At 46.1% G+C, this 20626-nt stretch overlaps 1 protein-coding gene across 3 annotated transcripts in view; it reads left to right on the top strand.

The window, feature by feature from the left end:
- PKLR (pyruvate kinase L/R) overlaps positions 1-20399 on the top strand; it is an 85931-nt gene extending 65532 nt beyond the window's left edge. For all 3 annotated transcript variants that reach the window (XM_069769291.1, XM_069769300.1, XM_069769309.1), the window contains exons 3-11: positions 4699-4790; positions 4858-4989; positions 5055-5241; positions 5467-5737; positions 5810-5960; positions 6270-6422; positions 7824-7990; positions 8077-8258; positions 20236-20399. In XM_069769291.1, coding sequence (XP_069625392.1) covers positions 4699-4790; positions 4858-4989; positions 5055-5241; positions 5467-5737; positions 5810-5960; positions 6270-6422; positions 7824-7990; positions 8077-8258; positions 20236-20342 — 1442 coding nt within the window. In that variant the 3' untranslated portion in view covers positions 20343-20399. The remainder of the gene's footprint in view (positions 1-4698; positions 4791-4857; positions 4990-5054; positions 5242-5466; positions 5738-5809; positions 5961-6269; positions 6423-7823; positions 7991-8076; positions 8259-20235) is intronic.
- The last annotated feature ends 227 nt before the right edge of the window (positions 20400-20626 follow it).

Genomic DNA, 20626 nt, shown 5'->3' with positions numbered 1-20626 from the left:
TCTCCCCATTGTATATCTCCTGTATCTGATGAAGATTTCCCCGGTGTATCACTACTGTATCTGAATATTCCCCCGGTGCATAATATTCCCTCATGTTTTGTTCCTGTATCTGATAATTATACCCCCACTGTATATCTCCTGTTCCTGATGAATATTCCCCCGGTGTATCGCTGCTGTATCTGATGAATATCCACCTGGTGTATCACTCTTGTATCTGATTAATATCCCTCCGATGTGTTACTCCTGTATCTAGTGTATATCCTCATTATATCACTGTTGTATCTGATGAATATCCCCTGATGTATCGCTCCTGTATCCAGTGTGTATATAGGAGTATCCCCCGATGTATCACTCCTATATACACTGCTCAAAAAATAAAGGGAACACTAAAATCCCACATCCTAGATATCACGGAATGAAATATTCCAGTTGTAAATCTTTATTCATTACATAGTGGAATGTGTTGAGAACAATAAAACCTAAAAATGATCAACATAAATCACAACTAATATCCCACAGAGGTCTGGAGTTGGAATGATGCTCAAAATCAAAGTGGAAAATGAAATTACAGGCTGATCCAACTTCAGTGGAAATGTCTCAAGACAAGGAAATGTGTTATGAAGGCAATCCAGTAACACAGTGTGCCAGTAATCAGAGCACATACAGTGATCTAACAACAACCCAAAAACAATAGAACGAGCTCTGAGACGTGGAATCGCTGTAGACCGCAATACCTGAACCTATCCTAAACACAACTAAAGGCAGCTGTGGATTGCGCCTGACACTACCTATGCAACTCGGCACAGCCTGAGGAACTGACTAGCCTGAAGATAGAAATACAAGCCTGACTTGCCTCAGAGAAATACCCCAAAGGAAAAGGCAGCCCCCCACATATAATGACTGTTAGCAAGATGAAAAGACAAAACGTAGGGATGAAATAGATTCAGCAAAGTGAGGCCCGATATTCTAGACAGAGCGAGGATAGCAAAGAGAACTTTGCAGTCTACAAAAAACCCTAAAGCAAAAAACCACGCAAAGGGGGCAAAAAGACCCACCGTGCCGAACTAACGGCACGGCGGTACACCCTTTGCGTCTCAGAGCTACCAGCAAAAACGAATAGACAAGCTGGACAGAAAAAACTGCAGCAAAAGCAAAGAAGCACTTATCTAAGCAGAGCAGCAGGCCACAGGAAAGATCCAGAAGCTCAGATCCAACACTGGAACATTGACAAGGAGCAAGGAAGACAGAATCAGGTGGAGTTAAATAACAAGGCAGCCAACGAGCTCACCAGAACACCTGAGGGAGGAAGCCCAGAAGCTGCAGTACCACTTGTGACCACAGGAGTGAATTCAGCCACAGAATTCACAACAGAAATGATGCTCAGTAGTCTGTGTGGCCTCCACGTGCCTGTATGATCTCCCTACAGCACCTGGGCATTCTCCTGATGAGGCGGCAGATGGTCTGCTGAGGGATCTCTTCCCAGACCTGGAGTAAAGCATCCGCCAACTCCTGGACAATTTGTCGCGCAACGTGACGTTAGTGGATGGTGCGAGACCTGATGTCCCAGATGTGTTCAATCGGATTCAGGTCTGGGGAACGGGTGGGCCAGTCCATAGCTTCAATGTCTTCATCTTGCAGGAACTGCTGACACACTCCAGCCACTTGAGGTCTGGCATTGTCCTGCATTAGGTGGAACCCTTTGCCAACCTCACCACCATATGGTCTCACAAGGGGTCTGACGATCTCATCTCGGTACCTAATGGCAGTCGGGCTACCTCTGGCGAGCACATGGAGGGCTGTGCGGCCCTCCAAAGAAATGCTACCCCACACCATTACTGACCCACTACCAAACCGGTCATGCTGAAGGATGTTGCAGACAGCAGATCGCTCTCCTTGGCGTCTCCAGATTGTCACATGTGCTCAGTGTGAACCTGCTTTCAAGTGTGAAGAGCACAGGGCGCCAGTGGCGAATTTGCCAATCCTGATGTTCTGTGGCAAATGCCAAGTGTCCTGCACAGTGTTGGTCTGTGGGAGTCGGGCACTCAGACCATTCTCATGGAGTCGTTTTCTAACCTTTTGTGCAGACACATGCACATTTTTGGCCTGCTGAAGGTCATTTTGCAGGGCTCTGGCAGTGCTCCTCCTGTTCCTCCTTGCACAAAGGCTGAGGTAGCGGTCCTGCTGCTGAGTTGTTGGCCTCCTATGGCCCCCTCCACGTCTCCTGGTGTACTGGTCTGTCTTTTGGTAGCGCCTCCAGCCTCTGAACACTACGCTGCAGACACAGCAAACCTTCTTGCCACAGCTCGCATTGATGTGCCATCCTGGATGAGCTCCACTACCTGAACCACTTGTGCGAGTTGTAGAGTCCGTCTCGTGCTACCACGAGTGTGAAAGCACAACCAACATTCAAAAGTGACCAAAACATCAGCCAGAAAGCATTGGTCCTGAGATGTGGTCTGTAGTCCCCACCTGCTGAACCACTCCTGTATTGAGTGTGTCTTGATAATTGCCAATAATTTCCATCTGTTGTCTATTCCATTTGCACAATAGCATGTGAAATTGTCAATCAGTGTTGGTTCCTAAAGTGGACAGTTTGGTTTCACAGAAGTTTGGTTTACTTGGAGTTATGTTCTGTTGTTTAAGTGTTCCCTTTATTTTTTTGAGCAGTGTATGATGAATATACCCCCAATGTATCTCTCATGTATCTGATGTATATTGCTCCTTTATCTGATGAATATTCCCCCAGTGTAGCACTCTTGTATATCATGAATATTCCACCGGTTTATCGCACCTGCATCCAGTGTATATCCCCATGTTATCGCTACTGTATCTGATGAATATACCCCCAGTGTATCGCTCCTGTATCTGTTATATTTCCACAGTGTATCACTCCTGTATCTGATGAATATTCCCCCTGGTATATCGCCCCTGTATCTGATGAATATACCCCCAGTGTATCGCTCCTGTATCTGATGAATATTCTTCCTGGTATATCGCCCCTGTATCTGATGAATATACCCCCAGTGTATCGCTCCTGTATCTGTTATATATCCACAGTGTATCACTCCTGTATCTGATGAATATTCCCCCTGGTATATCGCCCCTGTATCTGATGAATATACCCCCAGTGTATCGCTCCTGTATCTGATGAATATTCTTCCTGGTATATCGCCCCTGTATCTGATGAATATACCCCCAGTGTATCGCTCCTGTATCTGTTATATTTCCACAGTGTATCACTCCTGTATCTGATGAATATTCCCCCTGGTATATCGCCCCTGTATCTGATGAATATACCCCCAGTGTATCGCTCCTGTATCTGTTATATATCCACAGTGTATCACTCCTGTATCTGATGAATATTCCCCCTGGTATATCGCCCCTGTATCTGATGAATATACCCCCAGTGTATCGCTCCTGTATCTGTTATATATCCACAGTGTATCACTCCTGTATCTGATGAATATTCCCCCTGGTATATCGCCCCTGTATCTGATGAATATACCCCCAGTGTATCGCTCCTGTATCTGTTATATATCCACAGTGTATCACTCCTGTATCTGATGAATATTCCCCCTGGTATATCGCCCCTGTATCTGATGAATATACCCCCAGTGTATCGCTCCTGTATCTGATGAATATCTTTCTGGGATATTGCCCCAATATCTGATGAGTATCCAGTGTATATCCGTGGTTCATCACTCCTGTATATGATGAATATTCCCCCTGTGTATCGCTCCTATATCTGATCAATATTCAACCTCTGTATTGCTAATGTATTTAATTAATACCCACCCTGTGCATTGATGCTGTATCTGATGACTATTTCACCGGAGTATTGCTCCTGTATCCAGTCTATATCCCCATTGCTGTATCTGATGAATATCATCTCGGTGTAACACCCTTGTATATGATAAATATACTCCCCAGTTTATCACTCCTGTATCCGGTGTATATTCCTACTATATCGCTCCTGTATCTGATGAATATTCCCCCTAGTGTATTGCTCTATATCTGATGTATATTTCCACCCCGATGTATCTCATCTTTATCTGATGAATATTTTCCCCGGTATATTACTCTTGTATCTGAGGAATATCCCTTCACCCCGGTGTAGCTCTATATCTGATGAATATATTCCCTGTATGTCCCTCCTGTATATAATAAATATCCCCCCCCCCCCCTGGTGTATTGTTGCTGTATCTGATAATTATTCCCCCGATGTATTGCTCCTGTATCCAGTGTATATCCCCATTGTATCTGATTAATATCCTCACGGTGTATCACTAGTGTACATGATGAATATCCCCCCGATGTATTTCTCCTGTATCTGATATATATCCACAGTGTATCGCTTCAGTATCTGATGAATATCCTCCCAGTGTATCACTTTCTCTCATGAATATCCCCACTGGTGTATCGCTCCTGTATATGATGAATATTCCTCCATTGTTTCACTCTTGTAGGAGGTGATTGCCCCCCATTATAAAGCTCCTGTAGATGGTTATCTTCTCCCGGTATATTACACCTGTAGGAGGTGAATGTCCCCAGTATAAAGCCCCTGTAGCTGGTTACCCCTTTCCTTTCTCCCTGTTTGCCCCCACTATTGGCACATTACAGCCATACTCGGGGCCCCTCAGTATGACGCCCCTGTGCTTATTCTGGGCCCCTCAGTAATTTTGCCCTGTTGTGTCCCAGGACCGGCTTCTCGCTCTGTGGATATGCTGAAAGAGATGATAAAAGCTGGAATGAACGTTGCTCGTTTGAACTTTTCCCATGGGACCCACGAGGTGAGCACCCCCACATCTGTGCCCCCCATATCTATCAAGCCTTCCTAACATCATCCTCTCCCACCAGTACCATGCAGGGTCCATCCAGAATGTGCGAGAAGCCACTGAAAGCTTTGCCACCAATCCCATGTTTTACCGGCCGGTTGCCATCGCACTAGACACCAAAGGACCCGAGATCCGCACAGGAGTCATTGGCGCGGTATGTGGGGGACAGGCACATATTTGAGAAGTGCGTACATTTCTCATGCCACATTTATCCTGCAGGGGGAGAATGCGGAAGTTGAGCTGGTGAAGGGTACGGTTGTGAAGGTGACCACTGACCCTGCATATAAAGACAAGTGTGACAACAAGATCCTGTGGTTAGACTACAAAAATCTCTGTAAGGTGCTGAAGGTTGGAAGCAGGATCTTCGTGGATGATGGTCTCATGTCCCTGCTGGTCAGAGAGATGGGTGAGTCGCTGGGATACGTCCATATTGGAGGGGAAGAGGGGATGGCAGAAGCTTATAATATAAGGATCATGACCATATGAAAGGCTGCATGGGTTGTTTAGACAGGACTGTGGTTGGACTTGGGTAGACTATTTTGTGGGTGGGTAGGTGGTCATCTTGACAATATGTTTGGAGAGACACCTTGGTGACTCTCCGAGCAGATGGTAACGTTATGTTGTCTGTCAGGTCCCGATTACTGTCTTGCGGAGGTAGAGAACGGGGGTAACCTGTGCAGTAGGAAGGGGGTGAATCTTCCAGGAACTGAGGTGGATCTTCCTGCCTTATCGGAAAGGGATTGCTTGGATCTTAAGTTCGGCATAGAGCAGGGCGTGGACATTGTGTTTGCATCGTTCATCCGGAAAGCACAGGACGTGTTGGCCATTCGCCAGGAGCTGGGTGAAAAGGGACGTAACATCAAGATCATCAGCAAGATAGAAAATCATGAGGGGGTGAAAAGGTCAGTGTCCACTAAATTCTCGACAATGCTCAGCCATTTTCCAGCTCTCACATCCCTCTCTGTGCAATGAAGGTTTGATGAGATCTTGGAGGCCAGTGACGGGATCATGGTGGCCCGTGGAGACCTTGGTATAGAGATTCCAGCAGAGAAGGTGTTCCTGGCCCAGAAGATGATGATTGGAAAGTGCAACCGAGCTGGGAAACCGGTCATCTGTGCCACCCAGGTGGGAATATCTAAAATTATCACTGCACTATTCCACCATTCTACTATCTTCAAGCAGTCAGAGATATTCACGTGTGTATCTGTGCTGGGGTTCCCTCCGCTCATTAGTCAGTTGCACGTTACTTATTAAAGCGATGGTAGATAATAAAACTCCAAAGTTGTTTGTATGGAACTTACTTTTGAAAACCATGGAAAACACCAAATAAAGGGAAAGTGTGAACATACTGGTATAGCTGCGCCCAGGAGGCATCCCTCTTCTGCAGGCAGCACAGGAGAGGCAGTGTGATTACAGGTGTCTCCATCCTCACAGATGCTGGAGAGTATGATCAAGAAGCCTCGGCCCACCCGTGCTGAGAGTAGTGACGTGGCCAACGCTGTACTGGACGGAGCCGACTGCATTATGTTATCTGGAGAGACGGCCAAGGGCCTGTATCCGGTGGAGGCGGTCCACATGCAGCATGCGGTGAGCAGGGTGCTCCAATAACATGCACCTCACAATCGTCCCTCTATCTGACCCATGGTCTGCCCCATGTACTATACACTGAGCACAGGAGTGAGAGATGTACTATACACTGAGCACGGGGATTCGGGATGTATTGTACACTGGGCACAGGGGTGAGGATGTACTACACATGTAGCACAGGGGTGAGGGATGTACTATACACTGAGCACGGGGATTCGGGATGTACTGTACACTGGGCACAGGGGTGAGGGATGTACTAATCACGTATCACAGGGGTGAGGGATGTAATATACACTTGGCACAGGAGTGAGGGATGTAATTTACACTGGGCACAGGGGTGAGGGATGTACCGTACACTGGGCACAGGGGTGAGGGGTGTACCGTACACTGGGCACAGGGGTGAGGGATGTACCGTACACTGGGCACAGGGGTGAGGATGTACTACACACGTAGCACAGGGGTGAGGGATGTACTATACACTGAGCACGGGGATTCGGGATGTACTGTACACTGGGCACAGGGGTGAGGGATGTAATATACACTTGGCACAGGAGTGAGGGATGTCATTTACACTGGGCACAGGGGTGAGGGATGTACCGTACACTGGGCACAGGGGTGAGGGATGTACCGTACACTGGGCACAGGGGTGAGGATGTACTACACACGTAGCACAGGGGTGAGGGATGTACTATACACTGAGCACGGGGATTCGGGATGTACTGTACACTGGGCACAGGGGTGAGGGATGTACTAATCACGTATCACAGGGGTGAGGGATGTAATATACACTTGGCACAGGAGTGAGGGATGTAATTTACACTGGGCACAGGGGTGAGGGATATACCGTACACTGGACACAGGGGTGAGGGATGTACCGTACACTGGGCACAGGGGTGAGGGATGTACCGTACACTGGGCACAGGGGTGAGGGATGTGCCGTACACTGGGCACAGGGGTGAGGGATGTGCCGTACACTGGGCACAGGGGTGAGGGATGTGCCGTACACTGGGCACAGGGGTGAGGGATGTGCCGTACACTGGGCACAGGGGTGAGGGATGTGCCGTACACTGGGCACAGGGGTGAGGGATGTGCCGTACACTGGGCACAGGGGTGAGGGATGTGCCGTACACTGGGCACAGGGGTGAGGGATGTGCCGTACACTGGGCACAGGGGTGAGGGGTGCATTATACACAGCACGGGTAATGATGTACATTATACACAGCACGGGTAATGATGTACTACACGTAGCACGGGTAATGATGTACTACACGTAGCACGGAGGTTCAGGATGTACTATACACTGAGCATGGGGGTGAGTAGTGTACTATCCTCTAAGCACAGGGGTGAGGAGGTGTACTCTATTTGTAGTGCTTCGCACTCCTCACCTTTTTCTTTCCGCAGATCGCCAGGGAGGCAGAAGCTGCCATCTACAACCAGCAGTTGTTTGAGGAGTTGCGCAGAGTGACCCCTCTGACTCAGGACCCCACAGAGGTGACAGCTATTGGAGCAGTGGAGGCCTCGTTTAAATGTTGTGCTGGAGCCATCATTGTTCTTACCACGTCGGGCAGGTTAGGCGTCCTCTTTCTCATCCACTTCATGCTGTAGCTGCCACCGTTTGTCACAAGTTTATGTTCTCGTTTCTCAATCCTCCCAGATCTGCTCAGCTTCTGTCTCGTTATCGCCCTCGCGCCCCCATCATAGCGGTGACCCGAAGCCAGCAGGTAGCGCGCCAAGCTCACCTGAACCGAGGGGTGTTTCCAGTCTGGTATCGAGAGTCATTACAGGAGATCTGGGCCGACGATGTGGACCGGAGGGTGCAGTTTGGAATTGAAATTGGTAAGATTTGCTTCAAGTAGACATGTCGTCTTCATGGAGTAATTTGCACTCGTATAGAAAGGCGTGAAGCCACGGGCCTGACGATGTGGCATGAGGGGCGCTCGTATGGGAAAGCATGAAGCCATTAGTCTGGCGATGGGGCATGTGTTCTCGTATAGGAAGGCATGAAGCCATTAGTCGGACAATGGGGCATGATATGATTTAGTAAAGAAGGGCGTGAAGCTACCTGTCTGATGACTGGGCATGATGCGTGCTTGTATAGGCAATCATGAAGCCACGGGTCTGATGATTGGGCATGATGCGTGCTTGTATAGGAACGCCTGAAGCCACTGATCTGACGATGGGGCACGATGTGCGCTCTTATAAGAAAGCGTGAAGCCATTTTCTGACAATGGGGCCTAATGCGTGCTTGAATAGGAATGCATGAAACCACAGGTCTGACGATGGGTCGTGATGCACGCTCATATAGGAAGACGTGAAGACATTTGTCTGATGATGAGGCATGCATGATGTGTGCTAGTATAGGAAAGTAAGAATCCATTATTCTGACTGGCGCATGATGCGTGCTCGTATAGGAAGATGTGAAGCCACGGGTGTGATGATGGGGCATGATGTGTGCTCGTATAGGAATGTGTGAAGCCACAGGTCTGATGGTGCATGACGCGCGCTTGTATATGAAGGGGTGAAGCAACGGGTATGACAATGGGGTATGAAGTGCGCTCGTATAGGAAGACGTGGCGTGATTGGTCTAAAGATGATGCATGACACGCTCCTATAGGAAGGCATGACTCGGTGGTGCATTACGCGCACTTCTGTAGGAAGGAGTGACGCATTAGGTCTGAAGATGACACATGTGTCTAATGCAAGAAATGGGAGATATATTGTGTTAAATGATGAGAGCAGGTGGAGCTTTGGTGTAAACTTGGGGTGGAGCAGGCGGAATTTTGGTGTAATCTGGGGGTGGAGCAGGCAGAGCTGTGTTGTAGCCTGCATCGGGGCAGGCGGAGCTTTGGTGTAATCTTGGGGTGGAGCAGGCAGAGCTTTGTTGTAGCCTGCGTCAGAGCAGGCAGAGAGTTGGTGTAATCTGGGGGTGGAGCAGGCGGAATTTTGGTGTAATCTGGGGGTGGAGCAGGCAGAGCTGTGTTGTAGCCTGCATCGGGGCAGGCGGAGCTTTGGTGTAATCTTGGGGTGGAGCAGGCAGAGCTTTGTTGTAGCCTGAGTCAGAGCAGGCAGAGAATTGGTGTAATCTGGGGGTGGAGCAGGCAGAGCTTTATTGTAGCCTGCATTGGAGCAGGCGGAGGTTTTGTGCAATCTGGGGATGGAGCAGGCGGAGCTTTATTGTAGCCTGCATAGGAGCAGGCAGAGCTTTTGTGTAATCTGGGGATGGAGCAGGTAGAGCTTTATTGTAGCCTGCATTGGAGCAGGCGGAGCTTTATTGTAGCCTGCATCGGAGCAGGCGGAGCTTTTGTGTAATCTGGGGATGGAGCAGGCGGAGCTTTTGTGTAATCTGGGGATGGAGCAGGCGGAGCTGTACTGTAGCCTACATAGGAGCAGGCGGAGCTTTGGTGTAATCTGGGGGTGGAGCAGGCAGAGCTTTATTGCAGCCTGCATCGGAGCAGGCAGAGCTGTGCTGTAAATATATAGAAAAATAAGGCTAAAAAGGCCACAGCCAGCTCACCGACAGACCGAAGGAGCACGTAGATTTCGTCCTGACCAAGACGTGCAGCAATGGAAGATGAGGAAAAAGGTGTGTACTCCAGCTTCTAAAATCTTGAAATTCTTTATTGGTGCATATAAATATAGTGTGATTAAAATCCTTGCTCAGAGGTGGATGCAGTCATGAGGATAGACAACGCGTTTCGATCTATGCGATCTTAGGCTATGTGCACTTGTAGGAAATATGGTGCAGAATTTTCTGCACTAAATCTGCATCTCCTGGCAGAATCCGCAGCTTCGGATTTGCTGCGGTTTTTATGCGGTTTTTTGTGCAGAATTGATGCAGATTTTGTGCGGATTTTCTGCAGTTTTTACCACTGTGGATTTCTATTAATGGAGGGGTGCAGAAACGCTGCAGAACTGCACAAAACAAGTGACATGCACTTCTTTGAAATCTGCAGCGTTTCTGCCCGGATTTTTCTGCACCATGTGCGCAGCTTTTTTTTCTTTCACATTGATTTACAGTGTACTGTAAATCACAGTGCTGATCTGCAGTGTTTCTGCTGCAGAAAAAAACGCTGCAGATCTGCACTAAATCTGCATCGTGTGCACATAGCCTTAATCATGTCTAACAGCATATGAACATTGCCAGTATTCATAGTACTAAGACACCAATCACATGACTGAGAAGTCGCAGGTCCTAATATAGAACCATGTAACAATAAAACGAAGTATAAATAAATAAAAACTATTTAATAATAATGATATAATATTTTGTTTTTCCTATTTAAACCTATCGGTGATCTCGTTTGTAAAGTGTATATAGAATACGCGTCTTTTGATAATCCCCACCACGATTTGAGCTAAATGGTGCCTAAAAAGAGCCCGAAATATGGTGGATCAAAAAGATAGAGAAAATTTATTAAAATCTAATCTTAAATCTAAAAAAAGTAGGGCAGTCAATCAAAATAAGCATTATGTTTGCCTTCAGTATAGTTCCCTTTTCAATGAGATCAAATCCATTATACAGAAACGGCTACCAATTTTAGAACAGGATGACATTTTGTCAAATATACTAAATGACGGCATAAATTTAGTAGCCAGAAGAGCCCCAACCATAGGAGATATAATTTCTCCAAGTCAATATACATCCAAACCTAAATCTAATACGTGGTTGGAATGTAAAGGCTTCTATAAATGCGGCACTATCGCATGCAGCACATGTGCATCTAGACAATTAGGCAATACATTCACTAATTATGATAACTCTAAAAGTTATAAAATTAGAGATTTTATAAATTGCCACTCTAAAAACGTGGTATATAAGATCAATTGAACACAGTGTAAACTTTCATATGTGGGATGTACCACCAGAAAGCTCAAAATGAGAATCTCTGAACATATAGAGATGCCAGTAATTTCAACGGAGGTAATCGAAATGTATCTATGGTTGCCAGACATTTTGCTGCTTGCCACGGAGGTAACATTGCAGCGATGTCTGTCCAGGGCATAGAATTGTTTAAATGCTCTAATCGTGGTGGGGATATCAAAAGACGCGTATTGGATACACACTTTACAAACGAGATCACCGTTAGGTTTAAATAAGAAAAACGAAATATATCATTATTGTTAAATAGTTTTTATTTATTTATACTTAGTTTTATTGTTACATGGTTCTGTATTAGGACCTGGGACTTCTCAGTCATGTGATTGGTTTCTTAGTACTATGAATACTGGCAATGCTCATATGCTGTTAGACATGATTAAGATCGCATAGATAGACAACGCGTTTCGATCTTCATGACTGCATCCACCTTTGAGCAAGGATTTTAATCACGCTATATTTATATGCACCAATAAAGAATTTCAAGATTTTAGTAGGTGGAGTACACACCTTTTCTACATCTTCCAGAGCTGTGCTGTAGCCTACATCAGAGCAGGCGAAGCTTTGGTGTAATCTGGAGGTGGAGCTTTGTTGTAGCCTACATTGGAGCAGGCGGAGCTTTGGTGTAATCTTCGGGTGGAGCAGACAGAGCTGTTGTAGCCTACATTGGAGCAGGCGGAGCTTTGGTGTAATCTTGGGGTGGAGCAGACAGAGCTGTTGTAGCCTTCATCAGAGCAGGCGGAGCTTTTGTGTAGTCTGGGGATGGAGCAGGCAGAGCTTTGTTGTAGCCTATATCGGGGCAGGCGGAGCTTTGGTGTAATCTTGGGGTGGAGCAGGCAGAGCTGTGTTGTAGCCTTCATCGGAGCAGGCGGAGCTTTTGTGTAGTCTGGGGGTGGAGCAGGCAGAGCTTTGTTGTAGCCTATATCGGGGCAGGCGGAGCTTTGGTGTAATCTGGGGGTGGAGCAGGTAGAGCTTTATTGTAGCCTGCATCGGAGCAGGCGGAGCTTTGGTGATATCTGGGGGTGGAGCAGAATGAGCTGTGTTGTAGCCTTCATCGGAGCAGGCGGAGCTTTGGTGTAATCTTGGGGTGGAGCAGTCAGAGCTTTGTTGTAGCCTGCATCGGAGCAGGTGGAGCCTTGGTCTAGACGTGAATGAAGGAAAAATGTCATCGGCATAGCTGCACACCTGAAGTCCGTTATATGAAATAATGCCAGGGGAGCTTATGTTGATAAATATACCTGCTCCAGGATTCTTGGGTGCCGACCCGTGCAGAAAACCACAATGCCAAAGCCTTTATCAAAAAATAGAAAAGAGGGTGCCACTCACCGTCCCATTAAAATGGTCCTTTATTTGGAATCACATTAAAAGGCCGAGGCAGGAGAGACTGGTGTGGAAACACATCAGACAACGGCCGTTTCGCGCTGATGTGCGCTTCTACCTAGGTGGAAAGGAAGTGATGGGGCTCATACACAGGTAACAGTACAGAGCCTCCCCACTTTTGAAGTCATCCTAATGGAGACTTCGATCCACCCACCATACCTTAGACCAGCAACATGGAAACACAATTCTAAAAACCTCTATCTGCACCATTAAAAAGTGAACAGACATAATCCTAATCATAGAAAAACAGACACATCAATCGTATCATTGAATCCTGTCGCACCCTGTGCTCGTTTGCACAGGATCCATTCAGCTTCTCCCCTAAGCAGCAACCTATGGAGATTTCCTCCCTGGACAGGAAAGTTAACCCTTTCGATCCATGCAAAGCGTAAAGTTGCAGGATTACTGGCATGACACTCTTACATGGTATACCAATCTAAAGGCACCTTTTCCCGATTGTATGGAATTGAAATGCTCCCGGATACGAACAAAAAGTGGTCGGATAGTTTTGCCAATGTAGAAAAATCTACAAGGGCAAAGAATAACATAAACTGTATAGCATGTGCAACAGGTGATGAAATCATGGACCCTATGCTTTACTCCCTCTATATTGAGTTGCCTTGAATGAAGTTGGTAAGAGCCAAAGGAACAGCGTCCACATTTGAAATTGCCCTCTGGTATACTATTTTCACACCAATTTTTGGATTCTGTTTTGATACGATTTTGTACTAATACATCTGTAAGGTTGATTCTTTGCCTATTAGAAATCAGGGGTCTCCGCTACACTATCTCCGCAATCTCTTCTTCTTTTTTCCAGCATATGCCAGTGGTTATTAATTGCTGCTCTACTTCGTCTTCATGGGGCCGTATTTCAAACTGAAAATATATCTTTAGCCTTGTTTCTGCCGTGTAGTCTTCTTTTTAATTGTACTTGCCTCAATAAACTGAGAGGGAGGGGAATTGGCTCTATCAAGGGCTGCATCCAATGAAGATCCTAGGTATCCCCTATCCAAAAATCTTCTGTATAAATCTAAAGATTAACTATAACGATCCGGGTTACTATTAACCCTCTTGAGCCTCAAGAACTGGCTATATGTCAAAGATTTTTTTAACATGCAGAGGGTGAGCGCTGTTGCAATGTATGAGGAAATTGGTGGATGAGGGCTTTCTGAACACTTCTGTTGTCAAGGTACCTTGATTCACCATTAATTATACATCCAAAAATTCCAACTATGATCCACCGAATTTGGACATGAACCTCATATTCATGGTGATCGATGCATTCAGGTACTCCGCAAACTTGTGAAATAATTCCTGTGATCCATCCCACACCATGAAGATGCCATCTACAAATTTGATGTAAAGCATGACAGGTTTCAAAATGGGATTTTCAAGGGCATACACCTAATTCTCCTCAAATGCAGCAAGAAACAAATTGGCAAACGTGCACGCTACAGGAGTGCCCATCACGGTGCCTACTTGCTGTAGATACCACGTGTCTAGGAATTTAAAGGCATTATGTTTGAAGATGAATTGAATCCCCTCACATACATACTCAATAAAGTCCCCGTTTTTTTTCAGTACTTGATAATACCGCTCTGATGGCTTCCACCCCCTCTTTTTGTGGAATGCTGGTGCAAAGGCTTTCCATGTGACATGTGAAAAGCCATCCTGCCATGAAAATTCCCACAAGGCAGCCAGAAAATTCATTTCTGTTTTTCACCTAAGAAGGGACCTCCTTCAATAAGGGGCGAAGCAAACCAGGTATTTGCATAGGGGTTCAGTAAGTAACTTTATCCCAGATACAGTGGGGCGTCCCAAAGGGTGAGCATTAGATGACCATTTTGGATAAACTAAAGCCTCCACATCTCTAACAATCTGTTCCTCGAACAGGTCAATAGCATTTCCCAGTGAAATTGGAGGCATATAAGAAGATTTTTACACTTCCCCTAAAGGGCTCCACGTGTGACAGGTGGGCCCGTCTGGCACTGGCCCTTGAGGACTTGGCTAAACTGTGAAAGATGACCGCGTCCTCCCTGACTGCCGCCTGGAGGGCACCACCACATCCCGCCACCATGAACCCTAATGGTCCCACTGAACATTGATTGTCTCCCTCCACGGATGGTGTATTGATCTGCTGTGACAAAGCAAATGACTTGCACAAATGGAATTTTCCAGTTGCTTTAAACATGTCTATCTGGAAATCTACCAAATCAAATTCTTTTGGCAAACAAAAACCTAAACCCTAATACAGAATCGATATGCATAGTAACATAGTAACATAGTAACATAGTTAGTAAGGCCGAAAAAAGACATTTGTCCATCCAGTTCAGCCTATATTCCATCATAATAAATACCCAGATCTACGTCCTTCTACAGAACCTAATAATTGTATGATACAATATTGTTCTGCTCCAGGAAGACATCCAGGCCTCTCTTGAACCCCTCGACTGAGTTCGCCATCACCACCTCCTCAGGCAAGCAATTCCAGATTCTCACTGCCCTAACAGTAAAGAATCCTCTTCTATGTTGGTGGAAAAACCTTCTCTCCTCCAGACGCAAAGAATGCCCCCTTGTGCCCGTCACCTTCCTTGGTATAAACAGATCCTCAGCGAGATATTTGTATTGTCCCCTTATATACTTATACATGGTTATTAGATCGCCCCTCAGTCGTCTTTTTTCTAGACTAAATAATCCTAATTTCGCTAATCTATCTGGGTATTGTAGTTCTCCCATCCCCTTTATTAATTTTGTTGCCCTCCTTTGTACTCTCTCTAGTTCCATTATATCCTTCCTGAGCACCGGTGCCCAAAACTGGACACAGTACTCCATGTGCGGTCTAACTAGGGATTTGTACAGAGGCAGTATAATGCTCTCATCATGTGTATCCAGACCTCTTTTAATGCACCCCATGATCCTGTTTGCCTTGGCAGCTGCTGCCTGGCACTGGCTGCTCCAGGTAAGTTTATCATTAACTAGGATCCCCAAGTCCTTCTCCCTGTCAGATTTACCCAGTGGTTTCCCGTTCAGTGTGTAATGGTGATATTGATTCCCTCTTCCCATGTGTATAACCTTACATTTATCATTGTTAAACCTCATCTGCCACCTTTCAGCCCAAGTTTCCAACTTATCCAGATCCATCTGTAGCAAAATACTATCTTCTCTTGTATTAACTGCTTTACATAGTTTTGTATCATCTGCAAATATCGATATTTTACTGTGTAAACCTTCTACCAGATCATTAATGAATATGTTGAAGAGAACAGGTCCCAATACTGACCCCTGCGGTACCCCACTGGTCACAGCGACCCAGTTAGAGACTATACCATTTATAACCACCCTCTGCTTTCTATCACTAAGCCAGTTACTAACCCATTTACACACATTTTCCCCCAGACCAAGCATTCTCATTTTGTGTACCAACCTCTTGTGCGGCACGGTATCAAACGCTTTGGAAAAATCGAGATATACCACGTCCAATGACTCACCGTGGTCCAGTCTATAGCTTACCTCTTCATAAAAACTGATTAGATTGGTTTGACAGGAGCGATTTCTCATAAACCCATGCTGATATGGAGTTAAACAGTTATTCTCATTGAGATAATCCAGAATAACATCCCTCAGAAACCCTTCAAATATTTTACCAACAATAGAGTTTAGACTTACTGGCCTATAATTTCCAGGTTCACTTTTAGAGCCCTTTTTGAATATTGGCACCACATTTGCTATGCGCCAGTCCTGCGGAACAGACCCTGTCGCTATAGAGTCACTAAAAATAAGAAATAATGGTTTATCTATTACATTACTTGCTGAGCATGCTGCTGAGCCCATCTCCATGAGACTTGTTTCTGCTTGCGATTCTTGTTCATGTTTCTTCCTCATGCCGCCTTTTCGGGTCTTTCTCCTATAGGGGCTGCTGTAGCAGTGGCAGAGGTCATTTAGGGTGAAGGGGGATGACTTTTGGTGGAATCCGTCTCATTAGCATTTAAAGGGACACTGTCACCTGGATTTGGAGGGAACAATCTTCAGCCACGGAGGCGGGGTTTTGGGGTTTTTGATTCACCCTTTCCTTACCTGCTGGCTGCAATATTGGATTGAAGTTCATTCTCTGTCCTCCATAGTACACACCTGCGCTGTGCAAGATTGCCTTGTGCAGGCATGTACTACGGAGGACAGAGAATGAACTTCAATCCAATATTGCAGCCAGCATGCAGCCAGCGGGTAAGGAAAGGGTGAATCAAAAACCCCAAAACCCCGCCTCCATGGCTGAAGATTGTTCCCTCCAAATTCAGGTGACAGTGTCCCTTTAAGTCAGTCGGTCGGCCAATCTTTTGCACCCTCCTATAATTACCCTTCCTTGAAAATGGTTAACATTTTTCTTCTGCACCAATGTATTATTATTCCATGAGAAAATATGGCCAGAATCGAATTCTCCCAGTTTGTGTTTGCCCTTAGAATTGATAAACCATGTAAGAGAGTGTCATGCCAGTAATCCTGCGACTTGACGCTTTTCAGGGATTGAAAGGGTTAAGTTACCTTTCCAGGGAGGGGATCTCCATAGTTTGCTGCTTAGTAGAGAAGTTGAGTGGATCCTACGCACACAAGCATAGGGTGCAACAGGATTCAACGATAAGATTGATATGTCTGTTTTTCTATGATTATGTATGTTTGCTTTTTAACCCCCTTTCCAACATCAGGCGTACACTTACGCCGGTGACGGACTCACTCCCTTTTATGTGGGCTTCGGCGGGGAGCCCACATCTTTCCCGGCACATAACAGCTGTTTTGAACAGCTGACATGTGCCTGGAATAGTTGTGGGTGGAATCGCAATCCACCCGCGGCTATTAACCCGTTAAATGCCACTGTCAAACGCTGAAAGCGGCATTTAACAAGCGCTTCTTCCAATCGCACCAGAAATCCGCTCACCGGTGACCCACGTCACGTGATCGCGGGTCACCGGTATGGTGGCATGACAACCAAGACGTCACCTAGCAAGTGAGTAATTCTACAATATAGAAGCGATTTGATAATCACCTATATGTAGCAGAGCCGATCGGGTTATGGCAGGTTCTAGTCTCCCATGGAGATTATTAAAGCATGCCAGAAGTAAAAAAAAAAAAAATTAAAAATATAAAAAAATAAAAGTTCAAATCTCCCCATTCAAAATAAAACTAGAAAAACAAAATCAATCATACACATGTTTGATATCGCCGCTTTCAGAATCGTCCGATCGATCATTAAAAAAAAAAAGGATTAACCTGATCGCTAAACGGCGTAACATGAAAAAAACTAAAACTGCCAGAATTACGTTTGTTTTTTTTTCGGCACGACATTTCATTAAAATGCAACAACAGGCGATCAAAAGATCGTATCTGCACCAAAATGGTATCGTTAAAAACGTCAGCTCGGCACGCAAAAAAGCCCTCATCTAACAAGAGATCACGAAAAATAGAGACGCCACGGGTATCAGAAAATGACGCAATATTTATTTATTTATTTTACAAAGTTTGGATTTTTTTTCACCACTTAGATAAAAAAAGAACCTAGACATGTTAGGTGTCTGTGAACTCGTAATGACCTGGAGAATCATAATGGCAGGTCAGTTTTAGCATTTAGTGAACCTAGTAAAAAAGCCAAACAAAAAACAAGTGTGGGATTGCACTTTATGTGCAATTTCACCACACTTGGAATTTTGTTTTCCTTTTTCTAGTGGATGACATGGTAAAATCAATGGTGTGGTTCAAAAGTACAACTCGTCCTGAAAAAAACAAGCCATCACACTGCCATATTGCTGGAAAAATAAAAAGTTATGGCTCTGGGAAGAAGGGGAGTGAAAAACGAAAACACAAAACCGAAAAAAGCTCTGGGGGTTAATGGTGGACATAGAGGTTTTTATAATTGTGTTTCCTTGTTGCTGGTCTAAGGTATAGTGGGTGGATCAAAGTCTCCGTTGATTAGGATTACATCCGAAGTGGGGAGGCTCTGTACTGTTACCTGTATATGAGCCCGTCACTTCCTTTCCACTTAGAGACCCATAGATGTGTGCACACCAGCACGAAACGGCTGTCGTCGGATGTGTTTCCACACCAGTCTCTCCTGCTTCTGTCTTTTAATGTGATTCCAAATAAAGAACAATTTTAATGGGACAGTGAGTGCCACCCTATTTTCTATTTTTTGAAAGGAACTTTGGTGTAGTCTAGGGGCGGAGTAGGCAGAACTTTGATGTAATCTTAGGGTGGAGCAGGTGGAGCTTTGGTATTATTTGGGGGTGGAGCTTTTATTCTGTCTTGGGTGGAGCAGGAAGAGCTTTGGTGTAGTCTGTGGGCGGACCAGGCAGAACTTTGGTGTAATCTTGGGGTGGAGCTTTGGTGTAGTCCGGGGGCATAGCAGGCGGAGCTTTGGTGTAATCTGGAGGTGCAGCAAGCGGACCTTTGGTGGGGGCCGAGCAGGTGGAGCATTTGGGGGCAGAGCAGGCAGAGCTTTGGTTCTCTCTAGGGTCAGCAGGTGGAGCTGTGAGGGTAGAGCAGGTGAGGTTTTGGGGGCAGTGCTTTGGCGACAGCAGCTGAGACTTTGGGGACAGAGCAGGTGGGGCAGGCGGAGCTTTGGTTTGGTCTTGTGGTAGAGCAGGCTGAGTTTTGATCAGTGTTGGGGGCAGAGCAATCTAGGCTTTGGTGGTAGAGCAGGTGGAGCTTTAGTTTGGTGTACAGCAGGGGTAGGCAATTAATTTTCCCGAGGGGCCACATGAGACCGTGACTGTTCTGGAGGCCGAACCAATAGGCTGAAATTAATTCTACTCAATATTAATATCGATGTATTATAATTATTGCATTATTGATACAATTAATATTATCACTTAATCTTGAGCCCCACACAGCCTCCCCCATATGTGGCATGAGCCCCACAGTCTCCCTATATACTGCATAACACCCCCATAGCATCCCCATGTTTTGCATGACACCCCTATAGCATCCCCATGCCCACCAAAATATCCCATATAAATGAAAGAAAAAGAACACCACATTCTCACCACGGTCCTGTTCCCTGGTGCTCTGCTTCTGTTCCTGTCTCTGGTGTGCTGACTATCCACAGTACACAGCTGACGTGATGAAATGACGTCATCGCGTCAGCTGTTTCATACTCTCATTGATGGAGGAAGTGGCCGGAGGCTCCTCATATATACCAACACAGGGCAGATAGAGACAGCGAACAAGCAGGCACGGTGTGGCCCGAGGACCTCTGGTTTCCAGCCCCACAGCTGTCTTGGTCCACGGGCTGGACTGAGACAGCCAGATGGCCGGATTTGGCCCGCGGGCCGCACTTTGCCCAGGTCTGGTCTAGAGACAGAGCAGGTGAAACATTGGTTCTGTGCAGAGCCGGCGGGGCTTTGGGGGCAGAGCCGGCAGTCCTTTGGGACAGAGCAAGCGTAACTTAGTTTCGGTTTGGGGGCAGAGCAGGCGGGGCTCTGGTTCGGTTTGGGGCAGAGATGTTGGCAATATAAGCTTGCACAAGAATGACTCGGTTGTTGCCTCTTACTCACCTGCTCCATTATCTGACAGGGAAGGTGCGAGGATTCCTGCACAAGGACGACATTGTCATTATCCTGACTGGCTGGAGACCGGGATCGGGTTATACCAATATAATGAAGGTGGAGCACGTGTCCTAGAAAGTGCCGCCATCTATCATGTGCATTCAACATTTCACATTAAACATTCCTTTTGGCTTTGTTTTGTTTCCATCCTGTACATTCAGATTTGGTCGCTCACCTGCTTGTTCTCAGCTCCGAGGCACTGTGGGGTCTGGGTATAATTCTCCACATTCTGTATTATCTGGCGCTAGATACGGCTCTGTGTGTAATTGTGGACCGCCGCTGGAGGGCGCTACAATTAATATATCCCACTGCAGTGTGTTTGTGAGGCCCTCATCCCCAGCTCCTACATTCTGAGGCAG

This window comes from Ranitomeya imitator, chromosome 1 (assembly GCF_032444005.1).
Source record: "Ranitomeya imitator isolate aRanImi1 chromosome 1, aRanImi1.pri, whole genome shotgun sequence".
NCBI classification, from domain to species: Eukaryota; Metazoa; Chordata; class Amphibia; order Anura; family Dendrobatidae; genus Ranitomeya; species Ranitomeya imitator.
Note: the sequence above shows the minus strand (reverse complement) of the source record. Positions and strands in the feature narration are given on the sequence as shown.